This window comes from Dendrobates tinctorius, unplaced genomic scaffold, assembly GCF_039654945.1.
Source record: "Dendrobates tinctorius isolate UK_male_01 unplaced genomic scaffold, ASM3965494v1 ptg000160l, whole genome shotgun sequence".
In the NCBI taxonomy this organism is placed as follows: Eukaryota; Metazoa; Chordata; class Amphibia; order Anura; family Dendrobatidae; genus Dendrobates; species Dendrobates tinctorius.
In genome coordinates, this window is record NW_027361827.1 from 26,205,943 (window position 1) to 26,226,230 (window position 20,288).

At 43.9% G+C, this 20,288-nt stretch overlaps 1 protein-coding gene across 1 annotated transcript; it reads left to right on the forward strand.

Annotated features, from left to right (window-relative positions):
- The first annotated feature begins 593 nt into the window (after window positions 1–593).
- On the forward strand, window positions 594–20,072 carry LOC141052392 (uncharacterized). The gene is made up of 5 exons (XM_073549626.1): window positions 594–1,040; window positions 1,730–1,889; window positions 2,000–3,028; window positions 19,841–19,911; window positions 19,978–20,072. Exons 1-5 carry the CDS (start codon window positions 995–997, stop codon window positions 20,070–20,072), a joined length of 1,401 nt encoding a protein of 466 aa, XP_073405727.1. The 5' UTR covers window positions 594–994.
- The last annotated feature ends 216 nt before the right edge of the window (window positions 20,073–20,288 follow it).

A 20,288-nucleotide genomic window follows, 5' to 3' on the forward strand; every position in this document is an offset into this window, starting at 1 on the left:
GCGCATGCGATTTTTCCCCTATATTTAACATGGGTGCGCATACATGCGCGCTTGTAAGCGCATGTATGCGATTTTCATGCGCTGCGTTTTTTTGGGGTGTGCGTTGGTATTTTCCAGACGCTGCATGTTGCATTTTTTGGCCCTGGAAAAAAGCGCATGCGCACGTATGCGCACGTTTTGCGCTAAAAAAGGCCATTATAGCCTATGGATGCGCATACGTGCGCACTGGCATGCGCAGGTATGCGATTTTTTAGCGCTGCGTTTTTTGGGTGGTGTCCACTTTTTATCCTAGTTAGAATCTTCTAAAGTAAAAAAAAAAAAGTCTATATAAAGGAGGTGCCTGCCAAAACTCTGCCACTACTACACTGACAGATTGAAGAGCAGACAGTCAACCAAGAACCCATTATATCAGCGAAGAATGTGAGTATATTACATTATATGCCTGTCCTTTTAAATTATGTATGTACTAATGATTTTTATTATTTTTACATGCAGTATGTCTTCAGAATCCGAGTATTCCCCATCGCGGCACGAATTGGCGCAAGCAGACCGTGAGGTGATTATTTTCGTGCATCTGGTAAGTATATCTGCTGCTTCTCCAAATCTCTTACGTTTTTTTCAACTTTCTTAAGACATCGTCATCATCATCTGCGGACGGCACTAGTGAGGGCGAAGAGCAGGAGCAGCGAAGCCAAGTCCCGGTGGTGATACGGAATGTAAGTATCAAATGATTTGTAATGTTCTTTATTTTTTATCTTCTATTTTTACTCATTTTTTTGTTTCTTTTTTTGTAACTTTTTATTCAATTTAAATTTGATTATTCTAATGAATGTGTTTTGTCTAGGTTCCACAACGGGATGAAGACGTCTACCTGGATAATGAGCAGCTCATCAGCCTGGTCCAGGAGCGTTCGCCATTGTGGGACAGCCGTGACCGGCTGTACAAGGACAATGTGGTGACCCGGCGGCTATGGAATGAGGTGGCCGCAGCGTTGATGGATGGCTGGGACAGCGCCACAGCATCCTCCAAAAAGGCGTTTAGTGAGTATTTCCCTGCTCTGTATTGTGCCGCAGTGACTGTTGTCCTTGACGGCACTGTTGGGTTTCGTGCTAGGCGTATTCTAGCAGGAAACCCAACAGTGTCATCGGGGTCTACAGTGACTGCTTTGAGTATTGTATTGCTACATTGTGCCGCAGTGACTGTTGTCCTTGACGGCACTGTTGGGTTTCGTGCTAGGCGTATTCTAGCAGGAAACCCAACAGTTTCATCGGGGTCTACAGTGACTGCTTTGAGTATTGTATTGCTACATTGTGCCGCAGTGACTGTTGTCCTTGACGGCACTGTTGGGTTTCGTGCTAGGCGTATTCTAGCAGGAAACCCAACAGTGTCATCGGGGTCTACAGTGACTGCTTTGAGTATTGTATTGCTAGATTGTGCCGCAGTGACTGTTGTCCTTGACGGCACTGTTGGGTTTCGTGCTAGGCGTATTCTAGCAGGAAACCCAACAGTGTCATCGGGGTCTACAGTGACTGCTTTGAGTATTGTATTGCTACATTGTGCCGCAGTGACTGTTGTCCTTGACGGCACTGTTGGGTTTCGTGCTAGGCGTATTCTAGCAGGAAACCCAACAGTTTCATCGGGGTCTACAGTGACTGCTTTGAGTATTGTATTGCTACATTGTGCCGCAGTGACTGTTGTCCTTGACGGCACTGTTTTTTTTTATCAACAGTGGACAAAGTCCGAACACGTTGGCGTTCAATCAAGGACCGCTTCAACAGTGATGTTCGTGCTGAGGGCCAGGTTCGCAGTGGATCTGCGTCAAGGACCAGAACTAGATACCGTCACTATCACGCGTTGCAGTTCCTAAGACCGGTCCTTGCCACAAGATCGTAAGTATTATACATTTTGGGTTTTTATTTTTATTAATCTGTGTTTTTCTAATCCACAGCTGATGCTTCTTGTAAAGGCATGGTAGTAATGATTTTCCTTTCTTCCACAGCACCTGGAGCAGCACCCTGCAACCTGGCCCTGGAGCGGTCCTTCCTCGGACGTCCTCTGACCCGTCCCAGCCATCCGACAGCCAGGAAGCACCTTGCAGGTCAACCACACACACAGCTGGTGACCAGGAAGCTGGGCCATCAGGTGTTCCCCTGTCCCAGGTCTCTGCCACTGGTTATGCGGGCACTACCCGCCAGCGGCAGAGGGCCTTGGACAGGAATGTCTTGCCCGAGTTTATGCATTTGAGCGAGACATTTAATTCCAGCCTCAAGTCACTGTCCGACAGAGTTGAAAGCGGTTTTGCACTCATGGAACGTGGTTTTAACCACTTTGAACACCGCTTCAATTCTGTAGAACAGCGCCTTGACCGTCTGGAGGCCGACCTCAACAGACCAGCACACCATTTTTTTAGTAAGATTGAAAAGGGCATGGCGGAACACCTTAGTCCTGATCAACAGCTGAATGTGCTGCAGGCCTGCAACAATGCTTTCTTGCAGGCTATGCAGCATAATCGGTACGGTCAGCAGTCAGTGGTGTCCTTTCCACCTGTGCCACCATTGACTCGCTTCACCTCACTACCGACTTGTGCTGCATACCACTGCACGGACACCTCTATTCAAAGCCAGGACACCCACCGTTACACCACCACAAGTCTGAGTGCAGCTGGTCACTTCACCGACACCACCATGGCAAGCGCTGCTCCTGTCTGGAGCACCACCGCCAATCCCATGCATGCGTGGAGCTCAGCCACCACTAGGCAAACATGGAACAGCCCTGCCGCTACAACAACATGTAGTAGCCCTGCCACCACCACTCTGCAAACCTGGGCCATCACTGCCGCCACCAGTCCTCCTGCAAGGACGAGCACTGACAACGAAGAGCAGCAGCAGCCACCTCAGCAGCAGCAGCCACCTCAGCAGCAGCAGCCACCTCAGCAGCAGCAGCCACCTCAGCAGCAGCCGCCACCTCAGCAGCAGCCGCAACCACCTCAGCAGCAGCAGCCACCTCAGCAGCAGCAGCCACCTCAGCAGCAGCCGCCACCTCAGCAGCAGCCGCCACCTATGCAGCAGCAGCCGCCACCTCAGCAGCAGCAGCCATACCAGCAGACGGGGGACCTACATTCCATATTTGCCCCTACTTCAAGGCGTAATCAATCAAGGCGGGCATTGGGCCAAAGTCGGTCCAGGCACACAAGCCTACGGCGACATGCCATTACAACTAATGTAACTGAACAGATTTCCTCTCCTACAAGTGTTCCAAGTTTAATTCCCTTAACTGGACTACCTTCCCCCACAAGTTTTGTTGCCCCTTCCCCTCAAACACCGTCTTCAACTGCAAGTGTTGCATATTCCCTGCACACCCCCAAATTGAAACCATCTGCCCCCAAACGCCGTAAAAAATAATTTTTAGTTTTTTTTTTGTGATAAAAAATAAATTTACATTTGTGGTTCACCATTAATAAGTTTCATTAATGTTGTTTGCGCCGCTCACACACACTGATGGGTAAATACATGTTAAAAAACAACCCAAGGGCTAGTATAGTCATATGTGAAATAACATGGACTAGTATAGTCATTCCAAGGCCTAGTGTAATAACTCTAGTTTTACCAAATAGAATCTGGTTTCATGAAAAACAAACTGTTGAAACTTGTCTAAAAAATAAGTTTCTTTCTAGTTTCACCAGTTTGTTTTTTGTGAAACAAGATGCTAGTTGTTAAAAATCGAGTTATTACAGTAGGCCTTGGTATGACTATACTAGGCCGTGGTATTTCACATATTACTATACTACTAGCCCCAAGGCCTACTATACTCATATTTGAAATACCACGGCCTAGTATAGTCATTACAAGGCCTAGTGTAATAACTCTAGTTTTACCAAATAGAATCTGGTTTCATGAAAAACAAATTGTTGAAACTTGTCTAAAAAATAAGTTTCTTTCTAGTTTCACCACTTTGTTTTTTGTGAAACAAGATGCTAGTTGTTAAAAATCGAGTTATTACAGTAGGCCTTGGTATGACTATACTAGGCCGTGGTATTTCACATATTACTATACTACTAGCCCCAAGGCCTACTGTACTCATATTTGAAATACCACGGCCTAGTATAGTCATTCCAAGGCCTAGTGTAATAACTCTAGTTTTACCAACTAGAATCTATTTTCAAACTGTTGAAACTTGTCAAGTTTCACCCGTTTGTTTTTTGTGAAACAAGATACTAGTTGGCCAAAATCGAGTAGGCCTTGTTATGACTATACTAGGACGTGGTATTTCACATATTACTATACTACTAGCCCCAAGGCCTACTATACTCATATTTGAAATACCACGGCCTAGTATAGTCATTCCAAGGCCTAGTGTAATAACTTGTAATGGAGCAGATTACATGAGCAGATTACATTCATCCACTCAATGCTGACTTGTATTCCCCATGGACTTTCATTGGGGTTGGGTTTTGAGGGTTGTGTTTTGAGAAAATCACATACTTTGTTTTAAACTAGTTGCACAATTTTCTCTTGAAAAAAAATGGTTTCCTGATTCATGGACTGCAGCTTTGCTCATTCCAATATATTTCACGCAGACTAGCAATGCTGCATTTTAACTCGTATGTGTATTTACCTGCCCAGGTGTGTGAACATAACAAAATTCAGTTATACATGGGAAGTTTTTTAATTAATTGGAGTTTAAAAAATATAGTGCACTCAGTAATGGTATCAAATAAGGATTTTTATTACCATAAACAACAACATTACACCATTTCATCTTGCCAGTGCACCCGTCCTACATCAGAAATAAAGTAGGCCGCAAATTTGTCCCTCATTTGGCCAACTTCAACGGATGACCTGAGAGTGTGCTGAGTGAATTCAGGCAATGGGTTAGGAGCATCATCGTCCAGTTCAAAGGTCGGGTGCTCTTTAGCCATCACAAAGTTATGTAGAACCACACAGGCCTTCACCACCTCATCGACTGTTTCAAGTTTAAGATTAATGGCCGTGCCCAGAATTCGCCATCTGGAAACAAGAATCCCAAAAGCACACTCGACAGTTCTTCTGGCCCTGGTCAGCCTGTAATTAAAAATTTTTTTGGTGTGGTCCAAGTCCCGGCTGGAGTAGGGTTTCAGTAAGTTTCCGCACATTTGAAAAGCCTCATCGCCAACCATTACAAAGGGCAGTGGCGGAGCTTCGGTGTGAGGAAGAGGCCGTGGCATAGGGAAATTAAATTGGTTGCCATACAACCTCCGGCCCATGTCTGAGTTTTTAAAAGCCTGCGAGTCATTACCACGGCCAAATGCTCCAATGTCCACTGCTACAAACATACATCCGGCATCCGCAATTGCAATGAGTACTATTGAAAAGTACTTTTTGTAATTATAGTACTCAGATCCCGTTCTTTGGGGTTTGATGATCCGTATGTGTTTCCCATCAACAGCTCCCAAACAGTTGGGAAAATTGCATACTGTCCAGAATTTGTCAGCAATTTCCATCCACTTTTCAGCGGTGGGCAGGGGCATAAATTCTGGGCAAAGAACATTCCAGAGAGCCCGGCAGGTGTCAGCAACAATTCCAGACAAGGTAGAGATTCCAATACGGTACTGGAAGTGTAGTGAGGATAGGGTTTCTCCAGTCGCCAGGAATCTGTGAACAGACAAAGAAGTAAAATTAATATTTATGTATATTATTTTTAAAAACTATAAAAAAAAATATTAGTACATTCACGAAAACTAATTACCCAAGTTTTTGAATACTAAATTTACAAAAAAAAACATCAGACCACACCCCTTTGTTTTTAAAACATACCGTAATGTCACCAGTAGCCGTTCCTCAGGAGGAATCGCACGACGGAGCTGTGTGTCCTGTCTCCGGATGGATTGTTGGACACGAGCAAGCAAATCCATGAAACTTTCGTGGGACATCCGGATATAATCAGTAAATTTCTCCGGGTTTGCACGTAGCTCGCTGTAGAGGGTGTGGTATGCCCCACGGCTCTCCCGGAGTTCAACAATCGGATGTATCCACATACGCCGCCGTCTTCGCTGCCTCTCTCTCTTCCTTTGTTCATGGCAAGCAACTGCATACGCCTGAGCCATCGCGATGTCCAAATCCAAGTTGAAGTGAAAACTCTTCCAGCGCAGATCCATGGTCACGAGAAGAATCAAGCAAATGTGAAGAATACTGTAGACAGGGTCTATATATATTAACATACCACACCCACAATGAAGTCCCATTGGTCTTGTGTGTTGTTGAATGGTTGTTTTTTCTTTTTTGTGGGGTTTTTCCAAAATCTGTAAAAAAACGCAAACGCACAAAAAACGCATACAAACGCGCAAAAACGCTGCGTTTTTTTCCTGCATGCGCATTAAAATGCTGCAAAAAAACGCCGCGTTTGTATGCATTTGTATGCGTTTTTTTAATGCGTTTTTTTGCGGGAAAAACGCGCTGCAAAAAAAAGCAAGTGTGAAACTAGCCTTAAAAAATGGTTCTTACATAAACAGGCGGCACAGCTTGGTTCACGGGTGGGCTCCTCTGCTGAGTAGCAGACAGTGCTACAAGGCCCAAAAAGATTTTCTGGACAAGATATGGTGAAAAATTATTAGAAACACATGGTGTAGCTCCTTGACAGGTGTACTACACCGCTGGCTACCAGACACCGCTACTATGCCATGAAGCTGTCTATTAACATTGAAAACCATTATTAATGTGAAAATTATACTGGCATTATACTGAATGGTTGGCCTTGGGACCCAGAGTATTTAACTATTTATCAAAATGACCCATTGTCTTTGTTTTGTTATCAGTGTCTGGTTGTTCAGACTTTTTAATTGTTTTTAAACAAAGTGTCTGTTTGTTGTGTCCATTAATAAAATTGATACTTTTTGATTATCATATCCTTGTGGTGATCCCTATTTGTGTGCATATACTTTTTTTCTTTATGTGTTTTAATGTGAAAATAAAGTTACGCTTTTGGTGAACGAAACGTTCTCGAACGGAACCTCGAACAGCCGAATTTTAAGCAAAGTGTTCGAGTTCGACGAACGGCTCGAACACCGCCCAAAACAACTCGAATCTGAACTTGGCGAACAGTTCGACTCGAACACTGATCATCTCTAATCAGGAGTCAGACTCAGACGGTTTCAGACCCAGTATGGATTCGACAAGATTGTAGAAAGTTGAGAAAGGGTACAGTATCACCGGATACCAGGTATATATAGCATAGTTTACACATTAAAAATCTAAAGTATGTGTATGTATCAGATAGCAGACTCAGACGGTCTCAGGCCCAGTATGGATTCGACAAGATTGTAGAAAGTTGAGAAAGGGTACAGTATCACCGGATAACAGGTTTATATAGCATAGTTTAACCATTAAAAATCTCTGTGTATATTTCCAGAGTCCGACAAAGACACTCACAGCCTCAGTATGGATTAGACAAGAATCTAAAAAGTAGAAAAAGGGTAATGTATTCGAAGCGTACACCAGTATACACTGTTGGGGTATTTTTAAATCTTCATATATATTTCAGTCTCAGTAAGACAGTCCAGACTCTCCGCAAGAGGAAACGAGATGGATACAAGTACAGATGGAAAGTCGAGTGATTGCAGAAATTTTGGAATTACTAATCACGGGAAAAATTCCCGGGAGAATTCTCAGAGGCGATGCTGAGCCTCAATTACTTTGTGTGTGGAGACAGCGAAAACAGTTCTTTGTGAAGAAAGGGTTGCTGTATCGCAGTACCATGGAACCCATCATCGTTACTTATCTCCATCAAATTGTGATCACAGGGAGAGATGTAGACATGGTCCTTACTGCCTATCATGATCTGTCAGGTAACTTTGGAGTGCAAAAGACAGAAGCCACAGGCCGTAGGCGATTTTATTGGATTGGCATGAGAGGACACATTTAAAAATGTGGGCAGGAATGTCACACGTCTGTGAGTATACTAAAACTGGGAAACAGAAAAGCGCAATAGGGTCTTATCTGGTGGACAATTGAATAGATATAGCAGAAGTCTACTCACCCTTTCCAGGAAAGGTATAGGCATATAAACCCGCCGTCAGCCTGCTGCACGCCCGAAGGTCCACTGTGTGACCGCCAATATGAATCCTTATGGACATAATGTTATTCTCGGGCTTACTGTGCGCTGCTTGACAAGGATAAAATCACCACAACGTGAGAAATTTAACCATTTAATTCCAACGCGTTTCAAAGTGTGAACCACTTCTTCTTCAGGGGTTGACATCCCCTGAAGAAGTGGTTCACACTTTGAAACGCGTTGGGAATTAAATGGTTAAATTTCTCACGTTGTGGTGATTTTATCCTGGTCAAGCAGCGCACAGTAAGCCCGAGAATAACATTATATCCATAAGGATTCACACGTCTGTGAGTAGGAAAACTATGAATGCTGATGATAAACCACCACTGCATCTCATTGTGAGTCGACGTCCATAACAAATGGAAGCCATTGATCATCTGAAGATAGAGCCCAGCAGGACAGGGCATAGCTACGTCTTAACCATCATCTATCAGTTCCCCAAATTTGTATTGGCAGTCCCAGTGAAGGATCTAACAGCCCAGACTACACAGTGGTGGAGCAGGGAAAGGTAAGTATTGCAAGTGCTGGGGCCCTGAGCAAGCAGGGGGGGCCCACTCGTGGGTGGCGGTCCTGGCACAGGGCCCCTCATAGTACGCCGGTGTGTCTGACGGCGGGTGTGCACCCCCACCGTCAGAGACACTTGATTGTACTATGAGGGACCCTGTGCCAGTGCCGTCGCCCAAGAGTGGGCCCACCAACCTGTCCAGGGCAACGGCACTCGCACGGGTGCGTGCACCAGGTGGTGACCCCGGCCCTGGGGGAGAAGGCAGCCCAGCTAGGGAGGTTGAAAAAATGGCATATGTTGATGTTGGACATTCAGCAGCTGCAAATGCAGGAATAGGAGAAGTCCGAGGAAGAGGAGGACAAAAGCGAGTCATTTTTCTGGCAACCTATGTGTCAGCAGGGGAAGGCTTTGAAACCCATGCATGGTTCATTTTAATGAAGGTTAGATCATCAACATTTTGGGTCGACAGACGGGTCCTTTTTTCTGTTAGGATTGATCCAGCAGCACTGAAGACTCTTTCGGATAGCACATTAGCAGCAGGGCAAGCGAGCTCCTGTAAGGCATATTGTGCCAATTCAGGCCAGGTATCCAGTTTACAGGCCCAATAGTCAAAGGGGAATGACCTGTGAGGGAGAACATCGATATGGGAGGAGAAGTAGTTTGTAACCATAGTTGACAAGTGCTGTCTCCTGTCACTTTCAATCGATGCAGTATTACCAGTCGTGTGAGCGGTACTTGAAAAATCAGTCCACAACATGGTCATGAAACCCCTGTCTCCAACGCCACTTCGGATGTGTGCACCACGAACACCTCTTCCATGTTGCCCCCTATGGCTCATGTGAGAGCCATCACCGCTGCTGTGTGCTGGGAATGCCTCAAACTAACTGTTTACCAGAGTTGTTTACCAGAGTTGCTTGTTTGTTAGCCAATATTAGCTCTAGGTTCTCCTGTGGCATGATGTTTTGGAATTTTCCATTATAGCGTGGATCCAGGATGCTGGCCAACCAGTAGTCGTCATCGTTCATCATTTTGGCAATGCAGGGGTCCCTTTTTAGGATCTGCAAGGCATAATCACACATGTGGGCCAATGTTCCAGTTGTCAATGATGCACTGCAAGTGCTGGGTGGAGGAGTACTTTCTGGCAAATCCACATCCCTCCAGTCAAGCACAAACCCTGTACCTGACCTTGCCACGCCAACATTTTCTCTTGCTCCTTGAGAAGCATCATCCTCCACTAAATTATCATCCTCCTCCTCCTCTTCCTCTTCTTCCTCCACCTCGTCCAGGAGAGTTCCCTGAGCAGACAGTGGCTGACTGTCATCAAGGCTTCCCTCCTCCTCTTCCTCCTCGGCTGCAGACGCCTGCTCCTTAATGTGCATCAAAGTTTGTATGAGCAGATGCAAATGATGGATGCTCATGCTTATGATGGCGCCTTCTGCGCTTACCAGCCATGTGTATTCCTCAAAACACTGAAGGACTTTACAGAGGTCTTTCAGCTTCGACCACTGCACACCAGACAACTCCATGTCTGCCCTCAAACTGCCTGCCCGTGTATCCTCCCACAAATGCATTACAGCCTGCCTCTGTTCGCACAGCCTCTCAACCATGTGCAGGGTGGAGTTCCACCTTGTTGCAACGTCGATAATTAGGCGGTGCTTGGGAAGGTTGAGAAATCGCTGCAGCTTCTGCATACGACTGGAGTGTACGGGTGACTGGCGGATCTGCGAGCACAGTCTTCCACCTTATGGAGCAGTGCTGTTAACTCCGGATAATTATAGAGGAAGCACTGCACCACCAGGTTCAAGGTGTGAGCCAGGCAAAGTATGTGTCTGAGTTTTAAAAGGGCTATGGCTGCCACAAAATTCCAGCCGTTATCACTAACTACCTTGCCTGTCTAAAGATGTAGACTGCCCAGCCATGACTCAGTTTGTCGCTGCAAGTAGTCGGCCAGTACCTCCGCTGTGTGTCTGTTGTTTCCCAAACACATCATCTTCAACACAGCCTGCTGACGCTTACCACTAGCTGTTCGATAGTGGGACACCTCGTGTGCAACCAACACTGGCAGCTGCAGATGGAGTGCTTGTGCGACTGCACTCTGTGGACGAGCTTTCACTTCTGGAGGAGGAGGAGGAGGAGGGTCGAACGCCTACAGCCAACTGTTTCCTATACCGTGGGCTAGGCAGCACTGTCCCACCGCCGCTGTCCCCTGTGGACCCTGCATCCACCACATTAACCCAGTGCGCAGTGATGGACACGTAACAGCCCTGGCCATGCCTACTGGACCATGCATGTGAGGTGCACCTTTCCACTCACTGATTGCTTGAGTGCATGGCCAATGCAGTCTTTCACATGCAGGTGGTGGGCTGGGATGGCTTTTCGAGAAAAGAAATGCCAACTGGGTAGGTCATAGCGTGGTACTGCGTAGGCAGCTTCGCTTTCAACCAACCGGTAGGGCATCATGTGACCCAGGAATGGAGACATGTGACCCAGAGAAGCAGGAGGATCAGGAGGCAGTCAGCACCCATACTGCTCAGAAACCAGTACCAGGCTCTCCCGCAGGAAAACAATGAAGAAATACATCAGGATAAGACTTTGCCAACAAGCAGCAACCTTGTACGCCTTCAGAGTCCTCCTGGATGGAGAAAGAAAAATGTTGTGAAGAAGAAACGGAGAGTGGTGGTCATGGGGGATTCCCTGTTGAGAGGAACTGAGGCCGCTATCTGCAGACCGGATATAACTTCAAGAGAAATGTGTTGTCTTCCAGGTGCAAAAATTAAAGATGTGTCTGACAGGATATCAGGACTCTTCAGACCTACAGATGACTACCCATTCCTGCTACTACATGTGGGGACAAATGACACTGCAAGAAACGACCTGGAAACCATCTGCAGAGACTTTGAAGACTTAGGCAAGAAAGTGAAAGAACTGGGAGTGCAGGTGGTCTTCTCTTCCATCCTCCCAGTGGATGGCCATGGAACAAGGAGGTGGAATAAGATTCTGCAGGTGAACAACTGGCTACGTCGATGGTGCCGTCAGCAACAATTTGGATTTCTGGATCACGGAGTGAACTACTTATACGATGGACTACTTGCTAGAGATGGGGTGCACCTTACGAAGACTGGTAAGCAAGTATTTGGAAGTCGCCTTGCTACACTTGTAAGGAGAGCTTTAAACTAGAACAACATGGGAAGGGAAGCAAAAGACCAGAAAAAGCCATACACCTGACAAATGCTATTGAGAACTCTGCTATTAGAAGTGGAAAGGAAGAACAAAGACGAAAGAATCTAATTAATAAAAATATTGGAGAAAGAGAAACCAATCACAAACTAAAATGTTTCTATACTAATGCACAAAGCATGGGCAACAAACAAGGAGAATTGGAACTACTAACACAGGAAAAGAAATATGATGTCATTGGAATCACTGAAACTTGGTGGGACAATACACATGATTGGAATACAAGACTAGAAGGATACAACTTATTTGCAAGAAACAGACTTGATAAACGAGGAGTGGGTGTCGCATTGTATGTTAGAAACGCGTATATCTGCACAGAGATTGAAGATTCAGAGACTGGGAGTTCTGTGGAAACTGTTTGGGTAAGAATACAAGGACAGAACAATGGAAAGGACACCATTGTAGGCATTTACTACAGGCCGCCTGTGCAAGCTGAAGCTATGGATGAACTCTTTATGCATCAAATGGCCAAGTTCTCCAAAAAATATGACATAGTTGTCATGGGAGATTTCAACTATCCAGACATTTGTTGGGAATCTCTCTCAGGCAAAACTAACAGGTCAAGGAAATTCTTATCCTCTCTTGCTGACAACTTTATCTTCCAAAAGGTAAAGGAGAAAACAAGGGGAACTGCTACCTTGGATCTAATCCTTATAAACAGGGAGGAAATGGTTGAGGAGGTAAAAGTGGCTGGGACCCTAGGAGGTAGCGACCATGCTATTTTAGAATTTTGGATAACTAGAGGCGGAAGACCTGTGAAGACTCAGACGTCAAGGTTAGATTTCAGAAAGGCAGATTTTAAGGGATTCAGAAAGAGAATTGGAGGGATCCAATGGCTGGATATCCTTAAAGACAAAAATGTCCAGGAAGGATGGGAAATCTTGAAAAATGAAATTCTCAAAGCACAGTTGTTAACAATTCCGAAAAGAGGGAAGAATAGGAAGCAGTTAAGGAAACCAGGATGGATGAACACAGAACTTAAGCACATGCTAAAAAGGAAGAAAAAAATGTTTATAAAATGGAAAGAGGGAGGCATATCTAAAGAAGAATATAATGCTGTCTGCAGAACCTGCAGGGCACAAATCAGATTATCTAAAGCTGAAAATGAATTGAGGCTTGCAAGAGGTGTCAAAAGCAATAATAAAGGATTTTGGGGATATGTCAAAAGTAAAAGAAAAGTCAAAGATGCTATAGGATTTTTACAGGATGAAAATGATGAAATGGTAAGACAGGATGTTGAGAAGGCTGAACTTTTAAATTCCTATTTTGCATCTGTTTTCTCTCAGAAAGGAAATGTAACATCAACTGTTATTCACTGTCCTATTAAGGGAATAGAAGAATCCAGGATATCTATAAACAGAAAGATAGTGAGGAAACACTTAGCTAGCCTAAATGAATTCAAGTCTCCAGGTCCAGATGAATTACACCCCAGAGTACTGAAGGAGATAGCAGAAGAAATTTTTGAACCCCTCTCTATAATCTTTGAAAATTCTTGGAGAACAGGAGAAGTGCCAGAAGACTGGAGAAGAGCAAATGTTGTTCCTATCTTGAAAAAGGGGAAGAAGGTGGACCCAGGTAACTATAGGCCGGTGAGTCTGACTTGTATACCAGGAAAGATCTTTGAACAAATTATTAAACAACATGTATGTCAATACCTGGATAAGAATGAAGTGATTAAACAGAGTCAGCATGGGTTTGTAACTAATAAGTCATGTCAGACTAACTTAATTTCCTTCTATGACGGTATCACTGATTGGGTGGATCAAGGAAATGCTGTAGATATAGTATATCTTGACTTCAGCAAAGCATTTGACAAAGTCTCTCATACAATCCTTATTGAAAAAATGATTAAGTATGGAATGGACAAGGCAACTGTTAGGTGGATTCATAACTGGCTTAGTGATCGGACCCAAAGAGTGGTCGTAAATGGCTGCACATCCAGTTGGAAGAATGTCTCAAGTGGGGTACCACAGGGCTCTGTCCTGGGCCCTGTATTGTTCAACATCTTTATCAACGATTTAGATGAAGGAATTGAGGGTAAACTGATTAAATTTGCTGATGACACAAAGCTAGGAGGGATAGCTAATACTAGAGAAGAGAGAGAGAGGATTCAAAAAGATTTAAATAAACTGGAGAAGTGGGCAGCAACTAACAGAATGGTTTTTAACAGGGAGAAATGCAAAGTACTACATCTGGGCAATAAAAATGGAAAAAGCATATATAGAATGGGAGGAATAGAGCTAAGTGACAGCACATGTGAAAAAGACTTGGGTATACTAATAGATCACAGACTGAATATGAGTCAACAGTGTGATGCAGCAGCAAAAAAGGCAAATGCAATTCTAGGATGTATTAACAGAAGCATACAGTCTAGATCACGTGAAGTCATTATTTCCCTCTACTCCTCTTTGGTCAGACCTCATCTGGAATATTGTGTCCAGTTTTGGGCACCACATTTTAAAAAAGACATCAACAAACTGGAGCAAGTTCAGAAAAGAGCGACCAGAATGGTGACCGGTCTGCAAACCCTGTCTTATGAGGAAAGGTTGCAGGATTTGGGAATGTTTAGTTTGCAAAAGAGAAGACTGAGAGGAGACTTAATAGCTGTCTACAAATATCTAAAGGGCTGTCACATTGTAGAAGGATCAACTTTATTCTCATTTGCACAAGGAAAGACTAGAAGCAATGGGATGAAACTGAATGGGAGGAGACACAGATTAGATATTAGAAAAAACTTTTTGACAGTTAGAGTGATCAATGAGTGGAACAGGCTGCCACGAGAAGTGGTGAGTTCTCCTTCAATGGAAGTCTTCAAACAGAGGCTGGACAGACATCTGACTGGGATGATTTAGCGAATCCTGCTTTGAGCAGGGGGTTGGACCAGATGGCCCAGGAGGTCCCTTCCAACTCTACGATTCTATGATTCTATGATTCTATGATCATCTCTAACAAGATTAGTTTGGCAATGTGGGCGTTCAAACACAGTGTACGCGGATGAGAGGATGAGTACTTTCTTGTCCTACTCAGAGTCTCTGATAGGGTGAGCTGGACTTGAGAGCTGCATATGGTGGAACTAGCGGTGGACATGGTAGACTGAGAGAGGGTTGGTGATGGTGATGGTGTTGGTGGTCTTGCTGATGGACTAGATTCAGTCTTTCGTAGCAATAACATTGTGATTCCCTGACTGCTTTGGCCTTGCGATGACACCTCAACATTTGCAGCTGGTGGTGTGCTAACCAGTAGGCTTATAGTGGGGGAAGCGATGTAGCGTTGCTGACTACCTTCATTCGGAGCAGGTGCACATGTGGTACGTGAGGTTTGGTAGTCCGTCCACGCTTGCAAGTGCATGGTGGTTAAATGTCTAAGCATGCAACTGGTACTCAAATTTCTCAGATTCTTCCCTCGGCTAAAGGTCTTTGCGCACTTCTTACAGATAACCTTTGCCTGATCATTAGGATTTTGTTCAAAAAAGTGCCACACTGCACTCTTCCTACTATGGAAGACATTTTGAGGCCTTGCACGCTGTGCTAATTTGTCCGTCTGGCCAAGCTGTCCTGTAATCCTTTGGGTTTTTGTAAACCGTTTTTGGACTGCTACGGGCCTGCCAGATAACAGCTGTTGCGATGTCGATGCCTGCTGCGGATCCTTCTCCTCTTCTGAGCTATTGACAGCGGCACCCTCTTCCCCCAATGGATGCCAATCTGGGTCAACAACTGGGTCATCCATCACCTCCTCTTCAATTTCATGTGCACCTTCCTCTGTGTTACTGTGTAAGGTGGTATAATGTGCGGGAAGGGGCACCTGAGTTTCATCAGGGTCAGATTTTGGCTCAGTACACTGCGAGGACAGTGTAGTGCTCTAAGTGAATGTAACAGCAGAAAAATCTAGCAGTGGCTGTGCATCAGTGCACTCCATGTCAGATTCATCTTGGACTGGGGAATTCACAATTTGACTTGATAACCCAGGCATGGTATGTGAAAAGAGCTCCATGGAGTAATTTATAGTGTGGCCTGCCGCATCCTTCACTTTTGGTATGGGTGAATGACACAAGGAAAGGTGTTGTTCCTGACCAGGAGCCTCCACTGATGACTCAGTGATTTTATTTTTTGAAAGTTCAGAAGAGGAGGCGATAGAGCTGGAGGCTGTGTCAGCAATGTAAGCCAAAGCTTGTTCCTGAAGCTTCGGCTTTAAAAGCAGTTTATCTACTCCCAGAAAAGGGTGCCTTCGAGGCCTTGTGGAGCCAGACGATGACGCGGGCTCAACACCTCCTGCCTTAGATGCTATTGTGCTTTTGCGACTACCAGCAGATGCACCACCACCACCACCATCAGTACCAGCTGGCAACCCCCGCCCACGTTCACGGCCTCTTCCACCATACTTCCTCATTTTTGGGAAAATTTACCCAAAATACCACCAGCTATATGGAACTGTAAAGCAAGGTGTATGGTGTATGACAAAGTACAAGGTGTATATATAGTATTGTGGAGAATTTGAATCTCCCTAGAGATTTTAGGAGGCTGAACTATTATCTCAGGCCCACTATAGATTACACCTCAATTTAACAGGCTGAAATTGGCTGGTGTATGACAAAGTACAAGGTGTATATAGTATTGGGGAGAATTTGAATCACCCTAGAGATTTTAGGAGGCTGACAATGATGCAGTCCAAGTATGGCAGCAGGCAGCCTAATAAGCAGGACTGCTGCACACAAATATGTGGAAAAATGAACGCTTGGTAACTGTGCAGAAAAGAGGAAGAAAAGTATTTTTGCTTTTAAAAAAGCAGTTTGCACAGCAGTGTGCAAACAGTGATGCAGCTATCAGGGAGCCTTATAAGGCAGCCTAATAACCAACAGAGCTGATGCACAAAAATAGAGCCTCCCCTGTCACTGCACACAAACTGTTGTGTTGTACAGTGAAAATCGCTACCAGCAGAAGCAGTTTTTTGTTCTTCTTCCCTGCCTAACGCTCTCCCTATTCAGAATCAGCTGCAGCAACCTCTCCCTATGCTAAGATCGGCAGAAGTACGCCACACAAAGCCAGCCAATCACTTGCATGCCCTTCTCAAAGATGGTGGTGACCGCTGCCTATGTCATCGCGTTGCCCACAGTGTGCGTCCTCCATCATTGGCTGAAAAAGGGCGCTGGAAGCATCATTTGAAACGCGACTTTGGCGCTCTGGTCGCCGACCTCATGGCTGACCTCACGCTATGGTCGGGTTTCGTTTCATGAAACCCGACTTTAGCGAAAGTCACCGACTTATGAATTTGACCGACCCGTTTCGCTCAACTCTAATATCAGGTATCAGCGTACTCAGGACAAATTGCACAATAACTTTTCCAATCCAATTTCTCCTGTTACCCTTGGTAAAATAAAAAAAATTGGACCTTAAGAAATTTTTTTGTGAAAAAAAGTTAAATGTTAATTTTTTTTAAACATTCAAAAAATTCCTGTGAAGCAACTGAAGGATTAATAAACTTCTTGAATGTGGTTTTGAGCAACTTGAGGGGTGCAGTTTTTAGAATGGTGTCACTTTTGGGTATTTTCTATCATATAGACCCCTCAAAGTGACTTCAAATATGATGTGGTCCGTAAAAATAAAATGGTGTTGTAAAAATGGGAAATCGCTGGTCAACTTTTAATATAACTTACTAACATAAAAAAATTTTGGTTAAATTTGGTTCCAAAATTGTGCTGATGTAAAGTAAACATGTGGGAAATGTTATTTATTAAGTTTTTGTGTGCCGTATCTCTGTGATTTAAGGGCATAAAAATTCAAAATTGGAAAATTCCAAAATTTTCTACATTTTCGCCAAACTTCCATTTTTTTCACAAATAAACGCAAGTTATATGAAAGAAATTTTACCACTAACATGAAGTACAATATGTTACGAGAAAACAATGTCAGACTCACCGGGATCCATTGAAGCATTTCAGAGTTATTACCTCATAAAGGGACAGTGGTCAGAATTGTAAAAATTGGCCCGGTCATGAACGTGCAAACCACCCTTGGGGGTAAAGGGGTAAAAGGCAAAGTGGTGGTAGTTCACAGTATAGCTTACACTGCATTTTGTGCTTCTTTTCCTTATGAAACAAGCAAGCTTAGTGCCTCTCAAGGCAGCTGGAGCACAGATCTTTTCACTTGCCATTGGAGGAAATATTATGCACAGTCCAGGTAATGCTACACTGATGGAAGGACCCCCATGCCGACACACTAGTAGTGCCTTCACTAAACAAGACTAAATAGACAAAACTGTTTTTTAGCCAGCTCACAGGAAGTGTGTGCACTGAGCTGGGAGACTCCTCCCAGCAGCTTCTATGGGAGCTTGTGAGGAAATGTATCACCTAACTTTCATTTGCATACTTTGACCAGCAGATGGCAGCAAAGTACAATTTACAATGCACATTTATGACTCCTCCTCAGTGTATGGACATACAATGTTTTACATCTCCTACCTCCCAGTGCCCAAAGTAATTCTGGCACACTGGAACAAATCTACTGTCACACGACAACTTTTTAATTCAGCAGCAGTAGACCGGGTGTGGAATACCACAGAGTAGTGGCACTAAATGGGAAGGAGGAGATAATTGGGTACATATCATTTCAAATAATGTGAGATTTCTCTGAAGATATAACTGTTGAACGCTAGTTTAGAGAAAGTTAGAGAGTTAAGAGTGTAAGAGCCTTGCTCCCTTGGTTTGTCCACCTAGGAAAGTGTCAAATGGCATCACCCTACCTCTCTGAATGAAATGTCTAACTTGGGGAGCCTTTGATTCACATAAACCCAGAATATGTGACTGTCCCAACCTTTCAGAGAAAGCCAGGTTATTAAAAAGTACGAGAGCTAGTGTTACAAGATAAACCTAAGTGAGCTAAATCCTTGTCCAAGAACTTCAGCACCTTGTAGGTAACTGGGAGAGATGATAGCCTAGGAGGCCGGTGTATAAAGGGTCAAACAGAATAGAGGGTCCTGGCTTCCCTGTAAAGCTTCCTTTTCAAGGGTCACCCATTACTTATCTTTTTTAGCTGTGAAACTAGTTAAGAATATATAGCATGCCAGTAGGGATGTCTTATAATATAATTCCATCCCTTCGTTGGCCTTAGATTTAAGTATTTATACCCAAGTTCTAGGCTTAGAGCCCACACAAGCCATATTGATAAAAATAACTCTTAGCTGTAAGAAGAAAAACCTGGATATGTGGATGGGAAGGGCTTGCATCAGATATGTGACCCTTGGGAGGATATTCATATTCCGTGAATGGATTTTTCCCAACTACGAAAAGGGACGTTTATTCTAAGTAGCCAAGTCTGATTTCATTTTTTTTGAAGTAGAAGAACAAAGTTTATTGAGTTGAGGTGTTTGTGATTTGCTGAGATCCAGGTACCCAAACGTGCAATAGCCCAAGAGGCCCATATAAAAGGGTCACCATTAAGTTATGAGCTATACACTGCACAACATACTAAATTAAACTGGTTTAACTTCATGCTATTTGGGAAATCTCTTTAAAAACTATTATTTTACATATTCTAATAGTATAAATCTTCAATTTCTGTTTGATAGAATTTTTTTTTTTTCATTGACTTTAATTTTCTACAAAACCTTTATATAAGGGAAGAATTAGTGAGTATTTTGATCTGTTTTATTAATGATGATTACCTTACCCAAGCTTCAGTTTAATGTTCTCTCGTTGCATTTGACTGCGGTCATTTTATCAGTACGCTCTCCCATCTGCACACATACTAAAAACGTCACCGTGTTTAGAGAAACTAGCGAAAGTAAAAGCGATAGCGGTGTTTATAACAGTCTTTCCTGTTTTCCATCCTATAATATGGATGTGAGTGCATTACGGGAAGTGACAAGCTGATTCTGGAATTTCTAGAGATGGAATCTTACACATGGCAATGCTGTTATACCTTTGTTCTCTTTGCCAGAGGTCATTGTATCAGGCTGCAGATGACTAGTTATGAAACCGACACGGACAGAAAACAATGCTGATGTATTCAATTATTACAGCTATGGTGAAAGGAAAGGCGCTGTAAATAACAACTCTTCACCACTTGAGAAAGTAGGATATTCCTCTCCCTGTAAGTGACGGTGACAACAGGAGGATCTGTTTCTTACCTACTGCTTTACATTCGAAATTTATAAAGGTCAGCACCTACAGCTGGATCATGTGGACACCACATGCATCCGAGCACTAAAGGTGGGTGCCGTCAGTGCACCTCAGTATCCAAGCGATGACTGAACCTGATAAAATATTCTACAGCAAGAATACGTATAGCATTAATCTGGAACAGAGCCAGTGACTGTGCATGACTCCTCAATTCTTACCTAGTAATGATCCTCCAGTTGCCAGATCACGGTTACCAATATCATTTATTGAATTAATAAGTGACAGAGCTCATAACAATTAATGTGTGTTTGCTTTCTAAAACTAATCAAGCCATGGTGAAATCAATTC